At 39.4% G+C, this 21,891-nt stretch overlaps 1 protein-coding gene across 3 annotated transcripts in view; it reads right to left on the reverse strand.

The window, feature by feature from the left end:
• The window catches only part of arhgef3 (Rho guanine nucleotide exchange factor (GEF) 3), a 301,914-nt gene that overhangs the window by 267,867 nt on the left and 12,156 nt on the right, over positions 1-21,891 (reverse strand). For all 3 annotated transcript variants that reach the window (XM_048606689.1, XM_048606690.1, XM_048606691.1), the window contains exon 2: positions 14,903-14,962. In XM_048606689.1, the coding sequence (XP_048462646.1) occupies positions 14,903-14,962 (60 nt within the window). The remainder of the gene's footprint in view (positions 1-14,902; positions 14,963-21,891) is intronic.

Here is a 21,891-nt window from a genome sequence, read left to right on the forward strand (position 1 = left end):
TGCAATACTTGGAAACAAAGTACTTCCTAAACCATTTCAAACTCAGTTATCTAGGTTCTCTTTTAGCATAATAATGAATGGAAATAGTCTTGCCTTTGAAACATCTTGGACATGAACTTTCTCCCACATACATCAGCTTATGACTCTGAGTCATAGGTCATAGAGTCGTACAGCATGGAAACAGACCCTTTGGCCCAACTCATCTGTGCCAACTGGATTGTATTAGTACAATCAGTGCAGTATCTTTTTCACCTTTGCTTCCCTCACGTCAACTGTTCCTAAAGTTTTCATTGGAATATAATGTCAAAAATCGGTTTTATAGATCTGTTCAGTAAAGAAGTTTCTGTCAGCAACTAATGAAGCTAATTTTACTATGTGATTGTCAGCTGTCTCATAATTTGCTGAGGTTTTATCTCCAAACATTTTAATTGCCTTATTAAAAGATGCCTTTTAAATTTGATTAACGAACCTGAAGTATAATCTCATGGAGTTGAATTATTCAGTTCACCCTGGGAAATCTTGGCTTGCTTAATCACAGTGGTCCAGTGAATGGTGTCCTCTCACTTCTCTACAGAGCCACTCCATCATCATTTTGTCCATATCACCACTTTTAGGTTTATGTATAGCTTTTTATTTATTCATTTCTTTCTAAAAGTCACTTTCATCATAATATTGGACAATCTGGCCTTTGTGCTTCTTTAAATTTTAAATGGTGACGGGAACCAGCCATACTCCTTACTCAGTTTTCTCACAGACATACCTCCATTTAATTTCTGCAAAAATTATACTGTCTTAGCTATAGACAAGGAATTTTGTTACCCTTTTGCACTGTTGCCCATCGGGTATCGGCTGACCATTTTCACATGATGTGCTATTATCACTTCTGTGTTAAAACTTAGTGTCTGTTATTGTGGGGTATTACTGTACACAGAGAATGGCGATGACAGTTGGTCAGACTGTGTTTAGTGGGTTAGGTGGCATTGAATGTCATCAACCAGAGTGTTGGATCTAGACTGGCAATGAAAGTGGAAAAACCAATCTGCAGCTAACAGCGAATACAAAGAGCAATTGTCCAAGTAAGCCCAAGTTACTGTTAAGTACCGTATGGAATGTAACTTTTTTATAAATGGCCGGCTTCGGGTTAATGTGTTTTTGAGTAGTTGGATTTTAGGCATTGTACTACAGTTCTCCAAAAACTTTTGACTGTGCGCTGCGCAATAGCTACTTGATTATATAGCTGTGCGAGAGGAAAGTGCATCATAGCTCGAATAGATTGACTAAATTCATGTAGATAGAGGGTTTTGTTTTGAACAAAGTTTAGCAAGGATCCACATTAGGACTGATATTCTTTGTGATCAATGTTAGTGTTCTAGTCAAAGATGAACACTGATGAACAAAGATCACAAAGATTTCTGCTCGTGTTGGAGCCCTCGGTGAGGCAGCACGACTATAATCTGACTCAAATGTGCTTTAGAAATGAGCCCACATCTGGCAGCTATCAATTTATACAGATAAATTGAATGTCAGACATATGGGCAGGTTTAATGCCAAATATGCGTGTACGCCAAATTTCCTACAGATTTAAAATCTGTGGATTAACAAAACAGTTGCATTTATGTAGAGCTAAATGGAATTTCAGGATGTTTCCTACAGCCAATAAGATATTGTGAAACATAATGCCATTGTGATATAGGAAACTTGGCCACTCCTTTGCGCGAAGCAAGATGTTCCCGACGATAAGGATGTCCAGAACCAGGGGTTACAGTCTAAGGTTAAGAGTAAGGTCTAAGGTCTAAGAGTAAGTCATTTACAACTGAGGCGTGGAGAAATTTCTTCATCTAGAGAGTCGTGAGCCTGTGGAATTCGCTACCATACAAAGCAATCAAGTCTAAAACATTGTATGATTTCAACAAGGAGTTGAACATAGTACTTGGGACTAAAGGGACCAAAGGATATGAAGAAAAGCAAGAACAGGCTAGTGAGTTAGATGATCAGCCATGGTCATAATGAATCTGGAGCAGGCTTGAATGGTCAAATGGCCTACTTCTGCTCCTGTTTTCTATGTTTCTATGACAAAAACACTGAGATTATGAAAAGATCATCAGTTTTAAGAATATTACTTGAGGGCTAAATATTGGCCAAGCCACAAGGGAGCACACATTCAATCCTAGATAACAAGGTGTAGAGCTAGATGAACACAGCAGGCCAATCAGCATCAGAGGAGCAGGAAAGCTGACGTTTTGGGCCTACACCCTTCTTCAGAAATCGTCTGTGCCAACCGGATTGTATTAGTACAATCAGCACAGTATCTTATTCACCTTTGCTTCCCTCACGTCAACTGTTCCTAAAGTTTTCATTGGAATATAATGACAAAAATCGGTTTTATAGATCTGTTCAGTAAAGAAGTTTCTGTCAGCAACTAATGAAGCATTTCTGAAGAAGGGTCTAGGCCCGAAACGTCACCTTTCCTGCTCCTCTGATGCTGCTTGGCCTGCTGCGTTCATCCAGCTCTACACCTTGTTCCCACATATTCAATCCTGCTTGGATTTGGTCAGAAGTCACATGACACTGGGTTATGGCCTGAAATTTATTTGGAATCACAAGCTTTCAAAGCGCTGGTCCTTTGGCAGGTGAAGTCACTTCAACCTGTTGGACAATTATCTGGTGTCATGGACTTCTGAATTTGTCTACCCCAGTCCAACACCAGCACCTCCATATCATGGCTTGGATTTGTAACATCCATTTGAGGTCAGAAAAAAAATCTCAGCATAACACTTCTTACAACGGATGACACTACTAGCAATGCAACACTTCCTGAGGAACACAAAGATGTATTAAAAAAGAACAATTGGAGAAGATGCTGGTTAAACCTCATGTAGAATACTCACATCAGCTTCAGTCTCTCACATGATACATAATACAGAAGCTCTGGAAAAGGGTTAAAGTGGTCATCTAGAATAATTGTTATTATAAAAATCCTTCATTTTCACAATAAATGCAGATAATTGCATTCTCTAGATACAAATTTCAAGAGAATTACTTACTGTTTTTAATGTTATGAAGAGACTGCATTACATCTGTCTGGACAGACTATTTTAACAAGGTATGTTAGGAGAACATGTGGGGTCATATGTACAAGCTTTGCAGGCTGAGAACTAGGTAAAATGCCAGGAACTTCTGTGTATATAGAGGATTGTCAATAGTTGGAATAAAATGTCAGTTTTTGCAGGTTAATTGCCACCAGATCAAAAGGGAGCTGGAGAAGCTCTTTACTGTGGTCAGTGTTATCACCTCTTGAGGTCTGGTAATCACTGTTCCTTATTTTCATTTGGTCTCAAGTGATAGTTATTTTTAGGGTTAACATCTAGTGGTCACCAAGGGGCTTTTGTGTTGCACTTGGAGTGTTCCTCCTTCAGGACCAGCAGGCCTGGGTTCAAGTCCCATCTGTTCTAGAGATGTGTAATAACGTCTCTGAACAGGTTGGTTAAAAATATTTAGCGGTCACTATAGGATTCTAAATTTAAAAAGGACACTCCAGAACTAATAAACAAATTAACTAACAGGGATTAACTAACTAATAACTTAATTAAAAGTAGAGATGCCTGGGCAGGTGATGTGCTGTAGCTGTATGATGTGGGAACTGGCTGATCCCATTGCGAACTGCAGTGACAACATTTGCAGCAAGCACTGGTTGCTGGAAGAACTTCCTCTCAGGGCTTCAAACACTGCAGCACATCCGGGAGGAGGGGAAGTACCTGGATGCTTTGTTTCAGGAGGCGGTCACACTTGGTAGATTAAGTACTTCAAATTCAGTCAGTGATCAGGGACAGCAGGGTGTGTTGCAAGTGAGGCAGGTCGGGGGATCCTGAATTCAGGAATGAAGGAGCCTCAGCTCTTGACCTTGTCCAACAGGAATGAGGTATTTTCTCCCTGTGAGGATGAGGAAAAGGGCTGTAGGGAGGATGAGCCAACTGACCATTGCACCTTGGTACAGGAGGCAATTCAAGAAGGGGGAGCAAAAAGACAAGTAGTAGTTGTAGAGGACTCTATAATTAGGGGGATTGAGAGTAAGCAGGATCGAGAGTTCTGCATGGTGTTTTGCCTGCCTGGTGCCAGGGTGAGGGACATCTCTGATTGGGTTGAAAGGATATTTGAGCAGAAGGGCAAGGATCCAAATGTTGTGGTCCATGTTGGGACAAACAATATAGGCAAGGCTAGGAAAGGAGGACCTGTTTGGGGATTATCAAGCACCAGGAATGAAATTAAGGAACAGATCCTCAAGGGTTATTATCTCCGGATTACTACCTGAGCCGTGTGCAAATTGGCATAGGGATAAGAAAATTAGGGAAGTAAACACATGGCTAAAAGGAGTGATGTGGGAAAGAGGGGGGTTCCATTTCAATGGGCATTGGCATCAGTTTTGGAACAGGAGGGATCTGTACCATTGGGACAGTCTCCACCTGAACCATTCTGGAACCAGTGTTCTAGCGAAAAGGATAAATAGGGTGGTCACTAGGATTTTAAACTAGTGAATTGGGGAGGCAGGGAATGGGAAAACGACAGGAAATATAATGGTAACATTTATGCAGGAGGGTTTAACTACATCTAGGACTATGAAGGAAGTTAAGAGGAAGGAAAACTCAGGATATATTAATGGAGATGTTAGAATTCAGAAAGAGGATATAAAAACTAGCATATTGGCACTTTACCTAAATGCTTGTATCATTCGAAACAAGGTAGATGAATTAACGGCACAAATTATCGCAAATGAATACGATTTAGTAGCCATTATGGAGATATGGTTGCAGGATGGTCACAACTGGGAGTTAAATATCCAGGGGTATCAGACCATTCGGAAGGACGGACAAGAAGGTAAAGGAGGTGATGTAGCTTTGATATTTAAGGTTGACATCACGGCAGTAGTGAGAGATGATACAAGTTCTATGGAGAATAAGGTTGAACCTATTTGGGTGGAAATTAGATATTCTAAGAAGAAAAAGTCACTGGTAGGTGTAGTCTGTAGACCACCAAATAATAACATCACATTGAGGTGTACAATAAACAAAGAAATAACTAACGTCTGTAAAAATGGTACAGCAATTATCGTGGGGGATTTTAATCTACAAACTAGGCCAGTCAAGGCAGTCGAGGAGGAGTTTATTGAACATATCTGCAATAGCTTTCTTGAACAGTATGTAAAGGAACCAACGAGAGAGGAAGCTATCCTAGATCTGGTCCTGTGTAATGAGGCAGGGATAGTTAATGATCTCATTGTTAGGGATCCTCTTGTAAGGAGCGGTCACAGTATGGTTGAATTTAGAATACAGACAGAAAGTGAGAAGATAAATCCAATATCAGGGCCCTGTGCTTAAACAAAGGAGCCTACAATAGGATGAGGGAGGAGTTGACTAAAGTAGACTGAAAGCAAAGATTTTATGGAGGGACAGTTGAGCAACAGTGGAGGACTTCCAAAGCAATTTTTTCAAAGTGCTCAGCGAAAGTATATGCCAGTGAAAAGGAAGGACTGTAGGAAAAGGGGTTATCAGCCATGGGTGTCAAAGGAAATAAAGGAGGCTATTAAATTGAAAGATAAGGCATACAAAGTGGCAAAGACCAGTGGGAAACTACAAGACTGGGAAAACTTTAAAGGTCAACAGAAAGCCACAGAAAACACTATAAAGAAAAGTAAGATAGTTTATAAGACTAAACTCGCTCAGAATATAAAGACAGATAAGAAAGTTTCTATAAATATCCGACAAAGGATGGCTAAGGTAAACATTGGTCCTTTAGGGGATGAAAAGGGGGGTTTAATAAAGGGAAATGAGGAAATAGCTGAGGCATTTAGCAGGTATTTTGTGTTGGTCTTCACTGTGGAGGATACAAATAACTTGCCAGTAATTGATGATAAAGACGCGAAGGTAGGTTAGGACCTCGACATGATCATTATCACAAAAGAGGTAGTGTTGAGCAAGTTAATGGAGCTAAAGGTAGACAAGTCTCCTGGCCCTGATGGAATGCATCCCAGGGTACTAAAAGTGATGGCAGGAGTAATAGCAAATGTATTTGTGGTAATTTTCAAAAATTTGCTGGACTATGGGGCAGTTCCAGCAGATTGGAAAAAAGCCATTGTGACGCCACTGTTCAAAAAAGTGAGGTAGACAAAAGATGGGCAAATACAGGCCAGTTAGCTTAACTTCTGTCGTGGGGAAAATAGTTGAATGTATCATCAAGGAAGAAATAACAAGACATCTAGATGGAAATTGCCCTATTGGGCAGCTATAGCATGGGTTCATGAAAGGCAGGTCATGCTTGACTAATTTGCTGGAATTCTATGAAGACATAATGTGTGCAGTCGACAACAGGGATCTAGTAGATGTGGTATATCTGGATTTCCAAAAGGCATTTGACAAGGTGTCGCAGAAAAGGCTGCTGCATAAGATAAAGGTGCACAGCGTTACAGGCAATGTATTAGCATGGATCGAGGATTCGTTAACCAACAGGAAGCAAAGAGTAGGGATAAATGAGTGCTTTTCTGGTTTGCGAACAGTGAGTAGTGGTATGCTTCAGGGATCAGTGCTGGGACCGCAATTGTTTATGATTTACATAGGAGTTGGAGTTGGGGACCATGTTTAGTGTGTCAAAGTTTGCGGATGACACTAAGATAAGTGGCAGAGCAAAGTGTGCATAGGACTCTGGAAGTTTGCAGATAGATATAGGTAGTTTAAGTGAATGGGTGAAGGTCTGGCAGATGGAATTCAATGTTGATAAGTGTGAAGTCATCCATTTTGGTAGGAATAACAGTAAAAGGGACTTTTACTTGAACAGTAAAATATTGCAGCATGCTGCTGTGCAGAGGGATCTGGGTGTCCTTGTGCATGAATCGCAGAAGGTTGGTCTGCAGGTACAACAGGTAATTATGAAGGCAAATGGAATTTTGTCCTTCATTGCTAGAGGGATTGAGTTTAAAAGCAGGGAAGGTAACGTTACAGCTGTATAGGGTGCTGGTGAGGCCACACCTGGAGTACTGCCTGCAGTTTTGCTCTCCTTACTTGAGAAAGGATGTACTGGTACTGGAGGGGGTGCAGAGGAGATTCACTAGGTTGATTCCAGAGATGAGAGGGTTGGGTTATGAGGAGAGGCTGAATAGGCTGGGATTACATTCATTAGAATTTAGAAAATGAGGGGGTAATCTTACAGAAACATATAAAATTATGAAGGGAACAGATAAGATAGAAGCAGGGAGGTTGTTTCCACTGGAGCGTGAAACTAAAACAAGAGGGCATAGCCTCAAAGTTAGGGGAAGCAGATTTAGGACTGAATTGAGGAGGAACTTCTTCACCCAAAGGGTTGTAAATCTGTGGAATTTCCTGCCCAGTGAAATAGTTGAGACTTCCTCATTGGATGTTTTTAAAGCCAGGATAGATAATTTTTTGAATAGTAATGGAATTAAGTGTTATATTGACAGGCCGTGGTAAGTGGAACTGAAGCCATGAAAAGATCAGCCATGATCTTACTGAATGGCAGTGCAGGTTCGAAGGGCCAGATGGTTTAATCCTGCTCCTGGTTTTTATGTTCTATGTTCATATGTTCTCAAAGATAGTATCCCACCATTGGACTAGATAGTATGGGTTCAAGTCCCACCTGCCATGGAGATGTTATATAATACATTTAGTGGGCACTATAGGGTTCTTGTGGGGCAGTGAGAGTGTCCCAACCTCTGAATTAGGAGACCTAGGTTCAGGTCCCACCTGCTCCAGAGGTGTGTAATAACATTTCTTTGAACAGGCTGATTAAAAATCTCTTTAGTAGTCAGGCTTTGGAGACACGAATGACTTAGTCGTGAGGGGTAATAGATGAGAAGTGCCACAGATTATTTGGTAGTGGGAGTAAAGTTATTCAGTTGTGCGTAACAGCACTTCTGGGTCTAGTGGTATAATAATCTACAGAAATCACTGGGTTGGTCAACAATCTTCCTTATTTATTTTCACTCTGAAACAGTCATGTCATATTTAATCCCAGACAATTACATAATGGGAGGGGACGCTGACAGTCATAATGGTTAGTTGCATCATAACCCTTAGGAACAAGCTCAAGCAGTCTTTCCTCGTCTATCTGTTTATTTTTGTAATACTTAGATGTTTTAGTGACATGAGTTAAAATGTTTCAGATGTGCGTAATGCCTCTAAAGTTGCCAGTTACCTAGTTAGTGAACACTTTAATCTGAAAAGGATCTCACTATGCTGTGGCAGATCATGATGAAATATTTTAAACAATAAACGACTCTGCTTATATCCACCCAGAAAAAAAATTACTGGATTAATATTTAAATGTTAGACAATGTCAGCACAGAAACTAAGGTGGCAATTTTGTCATAATCCACCTATTCAGAAACCCATGGAACTGGGTGGAACTCTGCTACTACACCCCACCCAATATCATTCTCCATTGGTTTCAATGAAGAGTAAAATCAGGCAAGGTGTGAAACTAGCATTCCTCACAATCCTGTACATTTCCCAGTTAGGTTAAGTTAGAATTAGTCTCAAAAACTATAGGGTCAATCTGTTGAAAATATGTCTATGTTTAGTAACCCTCCACCTAGTTATGTTATAAAGAAGGACGGATCTAAAGCCCAAGTTTTGTCTACACCAACATAGTACAAATATTAGACTAGTAAAAGCTAATTGTAAGACAGATGAATATTCATTTATTATTCAGTAACTAGTACTACCTGCAGAACACAAGGCTTGGAACTGATCTCTGCTTACGTGGGATCTTTGTGCTGAATATTTCAATTTCGATGCACTTCATTGCATTTATGTTGACTCTTCCATTAAATTGGATGTCGCTGGCTAGGCCGGCACTTATTGCTTGCCCTTACCTGCCTTGGAAAAGTGGAGGTGAGCCACTAGCTTCAACTGCTACAGCTCTGTGGGTGTGTAGACCCTCACAATGGACTTGGGAAGACAGTTCCAGGATTTCGACCCATGACAGTAGAGGAATGGTGATATAGTTCCAAGTCCAGATGGCGTGTGGCTTGAAAGGGAACTTGCATCTGCTGCCCTTGTCCTTCCAAGTGGTAGAGGTTGTAGGTTTGGAAAGTGCTTTTGAAGGAGCCTTGGTGAGCAACTGTAGGGCATCCTATTAATGATACATACTGCTGCGACATTGTGCTGGTGATGAAGGGAGTAAAATATTAAAGAAGGTTGCTCTGCAATAGCTTTGCAAAGGACAACATTCATGCTGGAGCTGATAAGTGGCAAGTAATATTTAGCTCACACAAGTACTTGGTATTGGCATCCCCAAAATGTGAGAGTCCAACTATCTCCCCTTGATGACCAGTGAAATTCACATTGCTGAATCCTCCACTATCAATATCTGGGGCTTACAAGAAACAGAACTGGATCAGCCACATAAATTTTGTGGCTAGAACAGCAGGTGATGGACTAGAATTTCTTAGGCAAATAACTCATCTTCTCAGTCTCCCTTGCTTGTCTATCATCCACAATACACAAGTCAGGGCTGTGATGGAATACTTTCCACTTGCCAAATGAGTACAGCTCCAACAAGACTCAGGAAGCTCAACATATCCATGTCAGTACAGCCAACTTGATGGCATAACATCCAGTTTCAATATTCACTCCCTACAGCAGTGACCCTTGTATGTACAATCTATAAGATGCATTGCAGCAACTCACCAAGGTTCCTGTGAAAGCACCCTCCAAACTTGTGACCTCCACCACCTAGAGCAACAAGGGTAGATGATGCATGGGAACACCATTATCTGCAAGTTGCCATCAAAGGCAATTTCCATCCTATCTTGGAGCTACATCATTGGGTCAAAATTAAGGAACTCACTCCCTAACAGAATTGTGCGTGTACCTATCCATCAAGGACTGGAGCAGTTCAAGAAGACAGCACACCACCACCTACTACTAGGCAAGGGTTCAGTAGAAAATGCTGGACCAGCCAGTGATGCATATTTCCTACAAAAGAATATTAAAAAAAAAATCGTTCATTCTGAGAATCCCCATACATAGTTCTTCAGTTCCGCCCTTAGGCTTCAAACAATTCACCACCCCCAAACAAATGTTCGCCACGTCAGTTTCTAAAAACAAAAATAAAACAAAGAACTGTGGATGTTGAAAATCTGAAACAAAAACGGAAATTGCTCGAGAACTCAGTAGGTCTGGCAGCATTTGTGGAGAGAAAACAGAGTTAACTAAAGTTCTGAACTGGACTCAAAACATTAACTCTGCTTTCCCTCTATAAATCCTGCCAGACTGCTGAAACTAAAAAATGTGTTTCTGTATGGTAAGTATTTAGTACAATGAGGGTTTGAAATTTTCAAAGACAAATTGATTATCTAGCCAATAAACGTCCTACTTGTGCAAACCTTCCTGGAGGCCAAACTGTAAACAAACTTATCAGGACTTCAACTAAAATGAATAGCATTCCAATTTTATTTTGACACTCTATGCTTGCTCCATCTGTATTTAACAGCTTTTATAGTACAGATAAAGGTCTGGGAAAGAAATACCTCAGCAGGGACATATAATCTTCACATACCACTCTCTCCTATGTTACTGCTGATCTTTGTTTGGGAAAAATACATATTTTTCAAGTTACATTTAAATTATCTTTTATACATGTTTATATTATGGGGGTCAGTTAGCTCAGTCGGCTGGATGGCTGATTTGTGATGCAGAGCGATGCCGATAATGTGGGTTCAATTCCTACATTATTTACCATGAAAGACTCTCTTTCTCCATCTCTTCCCTCGCCTGAGGCATGGTGACCCTCCGATAAACCACCACCAGTTGTCTCTCTCAAACCAGAGACAGCCCTATGGTCCTGTAGGACTGTGGTGACTTTACCTTTACTTTATATTATCATTAATGATATCATCCAAACGTCTCTTGTTTCTTGAAATCCACTGGAGCACAATTTGAAGCACAGGATTCAACTGCTTTACATTGTAGGATAGCATTGTTTGCCAGGGTGATATGTCCATCTAAATAACACTCCCTCCATCAAATGTTATGTAACATTCCAAAAGCAAGCAGAGCTCCATGGAGCCAATGACAAAGCATTATATTATTTGTATTGAAGGATCTTTGTTAGGCTAATTCTTTATTCCTGCTTAAATAAACAAATCAAATGATCTGAGTTGCATCTAATTCAGATTACAGAGTTGGAGTCAATGGACTCCACAAACACTGATCTGCTTGGAGTCTTGAGGTAACGCTAAGCACTTACATAATATTTCAAGAGCAGTAGACATGTAGGAGTACCAGCACCTGCATGTTCCCCTTCAAGCCACATACTATGGGAATACGTCATCATTCCTTCACCGTCACTGGGTTAAAATCCTACAAGATTCTCTTTAACAGCACAATGGATATAGATAACCACATTTTTCATCAAAAAATTTGTTCATGAGGTGTGGCAACACTGGCTAGGCCAGCACTTATTGCCCACCTCTAATTGCCCAGAAAGTCATGTCCAGAGTCACATGTAAATCAGAGCAGGTAATAATGACAGATTTCCTTTGCTGAGAAACATTAGTGAACCCGATGGGTTTTTTGAGACAATCAACAGTAATCTATTATGCTAGCTTTTAATTCTCTATTTTTGTTGACTTCAAATTTCACCATCTGCTATGGTTGGTTTGAACATATATCTAAACCTAGAACCATTGCCTGGTATTCTGGATTACTAATACAAATACAATACTGCTGTGCCAATTCCTCCCCTACTTCGGCAGTTCAAGAAGAAACCACAATACAATTGCACAAAAATAAAAGAGGTTGGGAACTAAAAGCTGGCATTACCAGCAAAGCTCAGATTCCACGGACAAATAAAAAAAAAAATGCATGAGCCCAGGAAGCATCCTTTTTTGGCAATCTTCCAAGCCTGCCACAACTCCAATCCATTTCAGCAAGTCAGAGATCAGTATCAATGCAGAGCAGTGGGGTACCTGCTGGTTAGAAAGTATGCATTGGGAACAGGAAAATATTCAATTCTGCTGCAATGGAAACAACATTACTCCCATTCTTGAGTCCTTCTCCGTTCTAACACCAAAATATGGCAGTAAGTAAGGCTAATACAAGATGCTCCTCTGGAGAGCTAGGCCCCACCTTCTCAGTGCAGTGGCAGCAAGGAAAAGCCAGCATGGATCACAGTGGAACCACTGAGTAGAATCTCACATGAAATGACAATTCTGCTTGGGGAAAGACCAAAGAGGAAGCAGGAAAAGAATAGAGAAGAGTTCTCATCATACAGAACATCTAGGTGGTTTTGTTTTGAATCTAGCTTCGGGAAAGAACGTGCTCCAAATGGAATAACTTCTTAATTTGGTTTAGACACACCTTCAATGACATGTTGACCTTCGAAATGACATATACAGATCAATCCTTAATATTCTAGAATAATGTGGTGTACAACAGATTGTGCATCCAAATCTAACAGTTGAATTACACAAGATCATATCAGAAATGTACAGAAGTATTTTTCTATCTGAAAGGCACATTTTGTTTTAACTGTGCTAGCAGATTGAGAGACCATTGCTGTATATATTGGCTTTGAATTTAAGATACAAAAATATAGCGCAGCAGAGTTGCTGTCATTCTGCCACACTTGGTACATTGTTGTAGGGCAATAGTCCCAATCTCTTAAATTTTACCTCTTTCTCCAAAGTTAACTAAGTCCATGCTGGTCAACAGCAAACTGATGCAAGCCACTAGTGAGTACAGGACAGGAATCACAAAAAGTGAATATCAGAACTTGAAGGTAGAAAAAAATACAATTTAACGTAATATTCTACATTATCATCACTTTTTGAAACATAATTTTACCTATCAATAATTACAGCTCATCGAATTGTGAGGGCATTTGGAAAAGTCAGGTTTTGCAGTGTGAGGGAGCTGAATTTCCAGATATACTTGTTAATGAATACAGGTTTATTTAATTGCATAACCTGATCAGCTTGGATACTTTCAAACCAATATCCCTGAACATGATATTAGGAATTTTTACATTTTTTTAATGTTAATTATTTCAGTTTTGTAAACAAGCTTCCCCTTCAACATTGAATTCAGAATTTTTTAAAAAGTGAGTTTTAAAGCAGCCTTTACCTAATTACCATGTTCCATATAAAGAATCATCCTATAAACTTTTGTTAGTTTGTGAAAAAGTAATCTCTTGGATCCAAGTTTCCTTCAGTGAAGTCTCACATAAACCACACAAACAAACAAGAAGCAGGAATAGGCCATTCAACCATTTCATAAGATCATCGTTGATCTGACTGTAACCTCAGATTCACATTCTCACCTAACCCTGATAACTGTTTTACACCTTTGCTTAACAATAATCTCTGGAACACTGCATTAAAAAGCAAGTCAAGGACTCTGTTTCCACCACTTCTTCAGGATGGGAGTTCCAAAGACTTACAGCTCTGAAAGATAAAAATGGCCTCTCTCTTTTAAACGGGTGGTCCTTTATTTTTTAAGGAGTGAGCCCTATTTCTAGATGCTCTCATAAGAGGAAACATGCAATTCACACCTACCCGGATCTTGCATGTTCCAATCAAGTTGCCTCTTACTCTTCTAAATGCCAATGGATACAAGCCTATCCTATCCAGACTTTGTTCAAAAGGCAACCTGCTAATTCCAGGCAGTAGTCTACTCCCAATGCATTCTACCTTCCTTAAATAAAAGTTGCACAATACTGTACACTACCTCTGTAGAGTTATTTCATCACCTATCTCTGCACACGAAGAATTTCTGAAGAAGGGTCCCGACCTGAAACATCAACTTTCCTACTCCTCTGATGCTGCCTGACCTGCTGTGTTCCTCCAGCTCGACACTGTTATCTCTGACTTCAGCATCGGCAGTTCTTGCTATCTCTGCACAATTACACACTATTTTTCTTTAAGCTTTCTTAAATTTGAACTGTGGATTGAGAGTTCATCCCTTGGAATTTTTCTTATATGTTGGAATATATTGTCAAGGGCAGTCATTCTCAACTCAGCTCTGGAGTTCAGCTCTTTTGAACCAAGTCCATGTTTGAACCAAGAAGGAATCCAAAATGGGCATCTGTGAGGTTATTGCTAAGTAAATGCTGCATGATAGATTTGTTGATCACACCTTTCTTCACTTTACTATTGATCAAAAGTAGACAGATGGGGTGGTAATCAGTCAAGTTAGATTTGTACTGATTTTTGTGTACAGGACATACCTGGGCAATTTTCCATATTGTTAGGTAGATGCCAGTGTTCTAGCTCTACTGACACAGCTTGCCAATGCATGTGGCAAGTTCTGGAGCAATTTGTTAGCACTATTGCTGGAATGTTGTCAGGACCCATAGCTTTTACGGTATCCAGTGCCTTCAGCCATTTCTTGATATCACGTGAAGTAATACAAATTGGCTGGAGGTTGACGTCTGAGATACTGGGGATGTTTGGAGGAAGCCAAAATGGATTATACACTTGGCACTTGTGTCCGAAGTTTGATGAATGCGTTGTTTCCAAAACGTATAGAAAAACACAATGGAAAGAGATGATAACGACTGAAGTATTACGCAAATTATAGATACTGTGGCATCTGGTTATTCACACACAATCAAGAATGGCACCTCATAATCGCAAACTACTCCTCAAAATTTCCTTTTAGGATTTGAGAGTTACAACCATCATCTCAGCATTACGACTCTTATTAACTGAACAAGGGATTCCTGAAAGAATAATGTGACTATCGAAAATAATTTACTACAGTTTGAGGAATTTGATGAACAGAACAGGTTCAACAACATCACATTATCCAACAGATCATAGGTTTTAGATACATAGGTCCAGAGATCAAGGGAACTCTCACAAAAAAACCAACAGATAAAGGAAAATTCAAACCTTGTCATGTTGTTACTCTGATCCACACCTCTCAAGGCTGACATCAAAATGGTTGCAGAGCTGTTGAATGGAACACAGTATAAGATAATATTGCCAACAAGTGGTGCAACATAGCAACTTTTCCATCAAGTGACAAAATAATAATGACATCAAGGATGACTCCTCAGTACCAGAGGCAACACCCATGTCACCTGTGTAGTACATCAACTCACCACTGACCGCCACAATGGTAAATATTCCTGATAGGTGCACAAAATCTTACCACCTAAGAGACAGCATAAGAGTTAAGAATACTGTATGCTGAATGTACCTGAACTCTGGAATTTCCAGCATTTCCACCCTTAGCTATTTCAACACCATTTATAGAAGTTATGCTATGAACTAAATGATGAACTAGAAATATAGACAAATTCAGCTGAAGTGCACATTGAATATCATTAAACCTGTGTCTGGCTGGTGAGCTGTATGAGGTGGCAGAGGCTTCTGAGGTTGAGGGAACAGAAACCAGCACTGGAGTTCCTCATCAATTAAAACAAGAAATACTCCAGTCCAGGAAGAGAAATGCAAACTAGTTTTTTGACACTGATAGGCAAGAAACCTGAAAAATTTTACAATTTTTGTTTATTAATTCATGGAATACGGGTGTCGCTGGTGGGGCCAGCATTCATTGCCCATCCCTGGTTGCTCCTGGGAAGGTGGTGGAGAACTACCTCCTTAAACTGCTGCAGTCCATGTAGTGTATGTACACCAACAAGGCCAATAAGAAGTCATTAATTAAAGACTGTTTTGCATAATCAATGCCACTTAATATTGATTTCCTAACAGTTAAACAGATTAATACCTTACATGTGGAAAAGGTGTCACTGAATTGTATCCAATTGATAGAAAATCTAAATGTAACGTACTTTCGTTTCAAAGCATTGATCATAAAAAATCATAACTCACATGACCTACAAACTGGTCAAACATTATCATAACAGCTAGCAGATTATCAGCATCACTTGAATGAAGCATGATTACAAGGCTTCACAGTTACTGTTTATTAATTTATATCATTTTCTGCGTGACGTTTAAAAGGCTACTTTTTGCCTACAGAGAAGGGAAAACACTGGCTTGAGCCAAGAAAAAATTAAACAGTACAGTAAATGCAAGAAATACACTGTACTTTCCATTTGTCTTCAACATCAAAAATAGATTTCTGTTTTGAATGGAAATTCAATCAAAACTGACTGCCCATTCATCATGAGACCACATCTTTAATAGATTAACCAATGAACTCTTTAAGATTATGATCAACCTGCTGTGAATTTCTGGTATTTTTGTCTTTGCACATCCACCATTAGCAGATTTTTTAATTTTGTATTTCACCTGAGATAATAGTGACAAGTAATGCAGCACATCTTCCTTAGTTCTCAAGTTGACAGTGACCCTGTTCAATAGAATATGCATGTTAGTTTAGATCCACTGCCTAAGTTGTTTAGCATTTGAAACTTATGGAATATACAACATGGAATATTGCAATTAGAGCTAAACAGAAATTCTAAATTTTATTTTCCAGCTGATGGCACCGTGGTTAGTACGACTGCCTCACAGCACCTGGCACCTGGGTTCAATTCCAGGACAACTGTCTATATGGAGTTTTCACATTCTCCTTGCGTATGCGTGGTTTTTTCCTTTGGTTGCTCCAGTTTCTTCCCACAGTCTAAAGATGTGCAGATTAGGTGGACTGGCCATGCTAAATTTCCCATAGTGTCCAGGGATGTGCAGGCTAGGTGGAGTAGCGATGGGAAATGCAGGGTTACAGAGACAGGGTAGGTGGGTGGGTCTGGGTGGGATGTTGTCTGGAGGGTTGATGTGCCCTTGATGGGCCAAATGGCCTGCTGCTGCACTATAGGGATTCTATAATTCCATGATAATGCATAAAATATAACCAAAGAATTTATTACTCACAATATATTTCTGAAATAAGTTTAACACAGAGATGGACATAAACTTTGTTACATGTAATAACGTTGAAAGCTATCTATAGACTAGTTTTAATTATCTCAGCTGATACTTTATTAACCAGAAAAAGAGAACCACAGCAATAAGAGTAAATCTGTTGCACTATATCCACTAATTTGTAAGGTAACACATCATAGGATTTAAAATCTTTTGCAGATAATGTGGTTGGATATCTTTTACAGCTGTTGATGCATCCAAATATATCTTAAATTTATTATCTAACAGGACTGAAACACTTTGAGCTACTAGTATATAGGATATACAGTATTATTTATGATTGTCCTCAAACCTTTCTGAGTCCATTTCATTATGATAGAGCTTGATAAAATCTCTTGTGCATGATTTACAATATGGAAAAAAATGCATTCACAAATCCAATAATAATACAATGTCACACTCTTGATGATTAACAGCTTTTCCTTGAAGCTGTGTTGTATGTGTCATCGTGAACCTGCTGGAACCAGTTTCTATTATGCTCCATTGTGCATGACCAGAATCCACTAAAACAAATCAGAACACCTTATACAATTAAAACTGTAACAGCAAAAGCTTTAACACAGATGAACCATTCCTAGATAATAATGCAGGTCTAGAATTGTTTTGGAAACAGTTGCTTATTTGTGAATCATGACACATACTAAACACTGAATAGTCTGCATTCCTGATTACGTAAAAAAATTGTTAAGTTATTCAGGTTTATTAATGTGAAAGCTATCAATCTCTAATTATTGATCTAATTATATAACAATCTAAACAGATTTTCTGAGACAATATTATAGAAGAACAAATATTTTCTGTTCAAAATATTGCTTGTAATCAAAGTCAAACAACTGCTTTATGATTTTAAAACAGTCTTTCATACATTAAAGAATGACATGGTTGAATTAGGATTGTAACACACACATGAAGTAATTGCAAACAGTTGTAACAAATACATGAAGTATTTGCAAACATAGTTGTGTGCAATTAATCACTAAATATTTGATGGCAATTTTATCAATGGCCTAATGAGAAAAGATAGCAATTAATGTTGTCATAAGTTACACAACCCAGAAGAACGCAAGTTTAATGAACACAAATTCTATTGTTAGCCACTCCAACAGTTCATATGAGTTGTCGGTTGAAAAAACAGATCAGCCTTATTGTGAGATAGTAGGAACTGCCGATGTTGGAGTCTGAGATAACAAGGTGTAGAGCTGGATGAACACACCAGGCCAGGCAGCATCAGAGGAGCAGGAAAGCTGACGTTTCAGGTCTGGACCTTTCTTCAGAAAATCTGAAGAAAGGTCCAGACCCGACATGTCAGCTTTCATGCTCCTCTGATGCTGCCTAGCCTGTTGTGTTCATCCAGCTCTATGCCTTGTTATCTCAGCCTTATTGTGATGTTCTACATTGTTAGTTATGATGCTTGTTATCCAGACTTCACACAAGGAGGACAGGCTGTTGTGGTGCAGTGGGCGTGTCTCTAAAACTGAGACTGGAGGCATGGGTTCAAATCCCATTGTGCCAGGTGTATGTAATAACATCTATGATTAGAAAGTAGCTAGGGCTACTGATAAACATGGAAACTCAATCTTTCACTTTTGCCCCTTGGCCAGAGACACCAGACTCACAGTATGACTTTATTGCAATGCTGTTCAGCATGGACACAAAGTTCACTGATCTTCTTCCAACATTTGTCCAAATGTCTGAGATTGTGCTTGCTTGGATGGGGGCAACCTCAGACCAGGTTGTTATGGTTTGGTGTTATTGCCTCCTCTGCGGGTCATGGGAGAAGAGGATGTCCCACCTCTACACTAGCTCCAGGTGGACCTCCAGGTCCCTGTCTGCCAAACACAGCAAAAATTTCCCCTTAAATAAAAAAATGAAAGAGCTGCGGATACTGTAAATCAGGAACAAAAACAAAGTTGCTGGAAAAGCTCAGCAGGTCAGGCAGCATCCGTGAAGGAAAATCAGAGTTAATGTTTCGGGTCCGGTGACCCTTCCTCAGAACTCAGACAAATTTCCCCTTGCCTGCCGTGTCCAAGGAAAATGGAAGGAATATGCAAAAACAGTTCCAGACTGAATGTTTGTCTATATGCACACTGGTACCAGGGATGCCAATCAACACTGGGATATTGGACAGTGGTGAATTGCTCCCAGAATGGTATGTGATTAAACGGGGCTAGACTCAGACAAGGCTAAGGGTAGATAAGTGAGTAAATAGTTAATGGGCAAATTTCATAAAATACGAGAGAAAATGCACTATGCCTTGTGGTGAAAAACCCTCCAAAAATCTCAAGCAACTCATAAAAGATACAGCCTTGGGTCATTTAAGACAATACTTTGCTGGGTACAAAATGTATTTTTTAACCACTTCAAATTACAAAAGTTGGACTTATTTTAACCTCTGAACTGCATAGATGGTTGACCAGAGAATTCCCAAGTATATTCAAAGTTATTTATTTAATACAGATACCTCGCTTTCCTTGCATTACTGTGCATCTGGAAGGACAATGGGAACTCACTGGGGTACACAATGTGGATGATGAAATGGTGGCCTTGATGCATTTACAGAAGCAATTTCATTTCCTTTCATGCATCGTGGAGAAAAACATTCTTCAATCTTTGGTTATGAATTCTAATCAATGTCATATGACCTGAGTAGAGGGACACACTTGCATATGTCTAACCAAACCATTCTGTTTGAACAATAATGGGCCTGCGAACAACTGCCTTATCAGTTTAATATTATCGTTCTTCTTACTGCATATTGAACAGTTGCTTTCTTTAAATTTTTCATCCAGGATTGAATTTTTAAGAAAAAACAACTGATGCATATATCACCAGCCTGCTTTTGAAAATATGTTGTTTGAAGCTCTTGTTTGTTTTTGGTTTTGTTCTTGGGATGTGGGCATTGCTGTCAGAAGGGATGTTTTCTCTGCCTCTGGGGTTCTAGGACATGGAAACATAGTCTCAGATTAAAGGACAAACCATGTAGCTCTGAGATGAATGGGAATTTCACTCACTCAGAGGATAATGATCCCAATGGATCATGAAAGTTCAGTCATTGAGTATGTTTTAAGACAGAAATCAATAGAGTTCTAGATACGAATGACAGCAAAAAATCTGCGGATAGACTGGGAAAATAGCTTTGAATGATAATCTGCCATGATCTACAACAGCAAAGCATGCAAGGGCTGTATGGCATACTCCTGCTCCTATGTTGCTCAGTTTCAATTGCAAAGCCAGTATTTGTTGCCCATTTCTAATGACCTTTGAGAAGCTGGAGGTGAGCAGCTTCCTTGAACTATTACAAATCGTGTGATGTAGGTATAGCAATGGCGCTGTCAGGAAGAAAGGTGCAAACTACAGCAAGCAATAAATCCAACTTGGGGAACAGTAAGTTGTGATGAGAAAATCAGAGGGCTGGTCTAAAAATAATTCTCTCTAAATTTTTGGAGGGAGTGTGTGCAGGATTCCAAAAAAGACAGTCTGGTGAGTGTTGTGTGAATTGATTTTGCTTAAAATTCTTATCAAGGACAGAAGTCTACCATCTCACCTGACTAGATGCGAATACAGATACAAGAACTAAATGACAGCATTTTAATGCACCACATCAGTCTGAAGTCTAGAATATTTCAAAGAAAGGAAGAAGTTTTACTTTTCACAACTTCCAGGACATTCCAAAATAATTCAAAGCTCAATGAAACGGCTCTTATGTGCAGACTCTAACGTAAAGTAGGGAAACATAGCAGTTGTTTTCATAAACAAAAAGGTCCTACTAACAGCTGTGACAGTAGTGTTTCTGTGATGTTAATTGAGTAATAAATATTACTTAGGAGACAGAAGAACTTCCACATCTTTATTTGAAAAGCAACACAGGTGATTTATTTCCGTCTGAGACACCATATTGGGTTTTGTCTAACATTGCACTGTTTTCTCAATTGTCCACTTGAGTATCACAGACAAAAGCTACCAGGTTCAACATTGGCACTTTACAGTAGGCACCTTCCCGCTCTTTAACAATATCGGGAGTAATTCTAATAACATATACACTTTCCAGTCTACATCACTAGTTGGCTGGAAAAATGCTGATGACACAGTTATCACACTTTTAAGAGTGAGTTCACATTTAGCAAATTGCATTTTAAAACTTTGAGGAAGGCTCTCTTATATTGTAAAAGTTAGTCAAAATAAATTTTTGTTCTTGAGCTGTTAAGAAACTCTATAAAAATTTTTACCATTCCCTACTTGAACCCTATACATTTAGTTGTTCTCATGAGGTTTCCAGCAACATGCATCATCCCAAATTTCATCATTGCCAGTATTTACGAAGACATAAGATTATGCCAATCCTGAACAGTGTTGATTATATTTTGGGGCACTGACATTTAGAAAAGATTTATATTTTGAGCACAGGAATTTATCTAGCTACTTCAATGAGGTGTGTTCATAACTTTGTCTGGTCTGGCGTACGTTGAAGGGGCAGTTAATACATATGAAGGCATTATTCTTCTCCAGTGGAAGGAAGTTGAACCTTTGTAATTCTTTTAATTGCCCCTTCTCCCCATTCCCATCACCATCATCACTACCCCAAACACACGTACATTCAAAATGATTCACTTGGTTCCAAAAGCCAAGCAGTACCTGACCAACTTATGCAGGGAGTAATTTTCATAGAATCATAGAATCCCTACAGCGTGGAAACAGGCCCTTCAGCCCAACAAGTCCACACTGACCCTCAGACGTACCACCCAGACCCATCCCCCTATAACCCACCTAATCTACACATCCCCGAACACTATGGGCAATTTAGCATGGCCAATCCACCTTTGTTGTTACGTCAGTTTTAGTCTTTGAGTCAGTTTTATTTAGGTTGTACCTAAGAGGTTTCACAGCTACAAATGAAAATGTTATTATGGAATTTTAGTTCAGAATTGTCAATCTCAGTTGTACATGTTAATGAAGCAAGTCACTGGAAAGTTAGCACCAAAGAAATATCT

This window comes from Rhincodon typus, chromosome 16, assembly GCF_021869965.1.
Source record: "Rhincodon typus isolate 14 chromosome 16, sRhiTyp1.1, whole genome shotgun sequence".
NCBI classification, from domain to species: Eukaryota; Metazoa; Chordata; class Chondrichthyes; order Orectolobiformes; family Rhincodontidae; genus Rhincodon; species Rhincodon typus.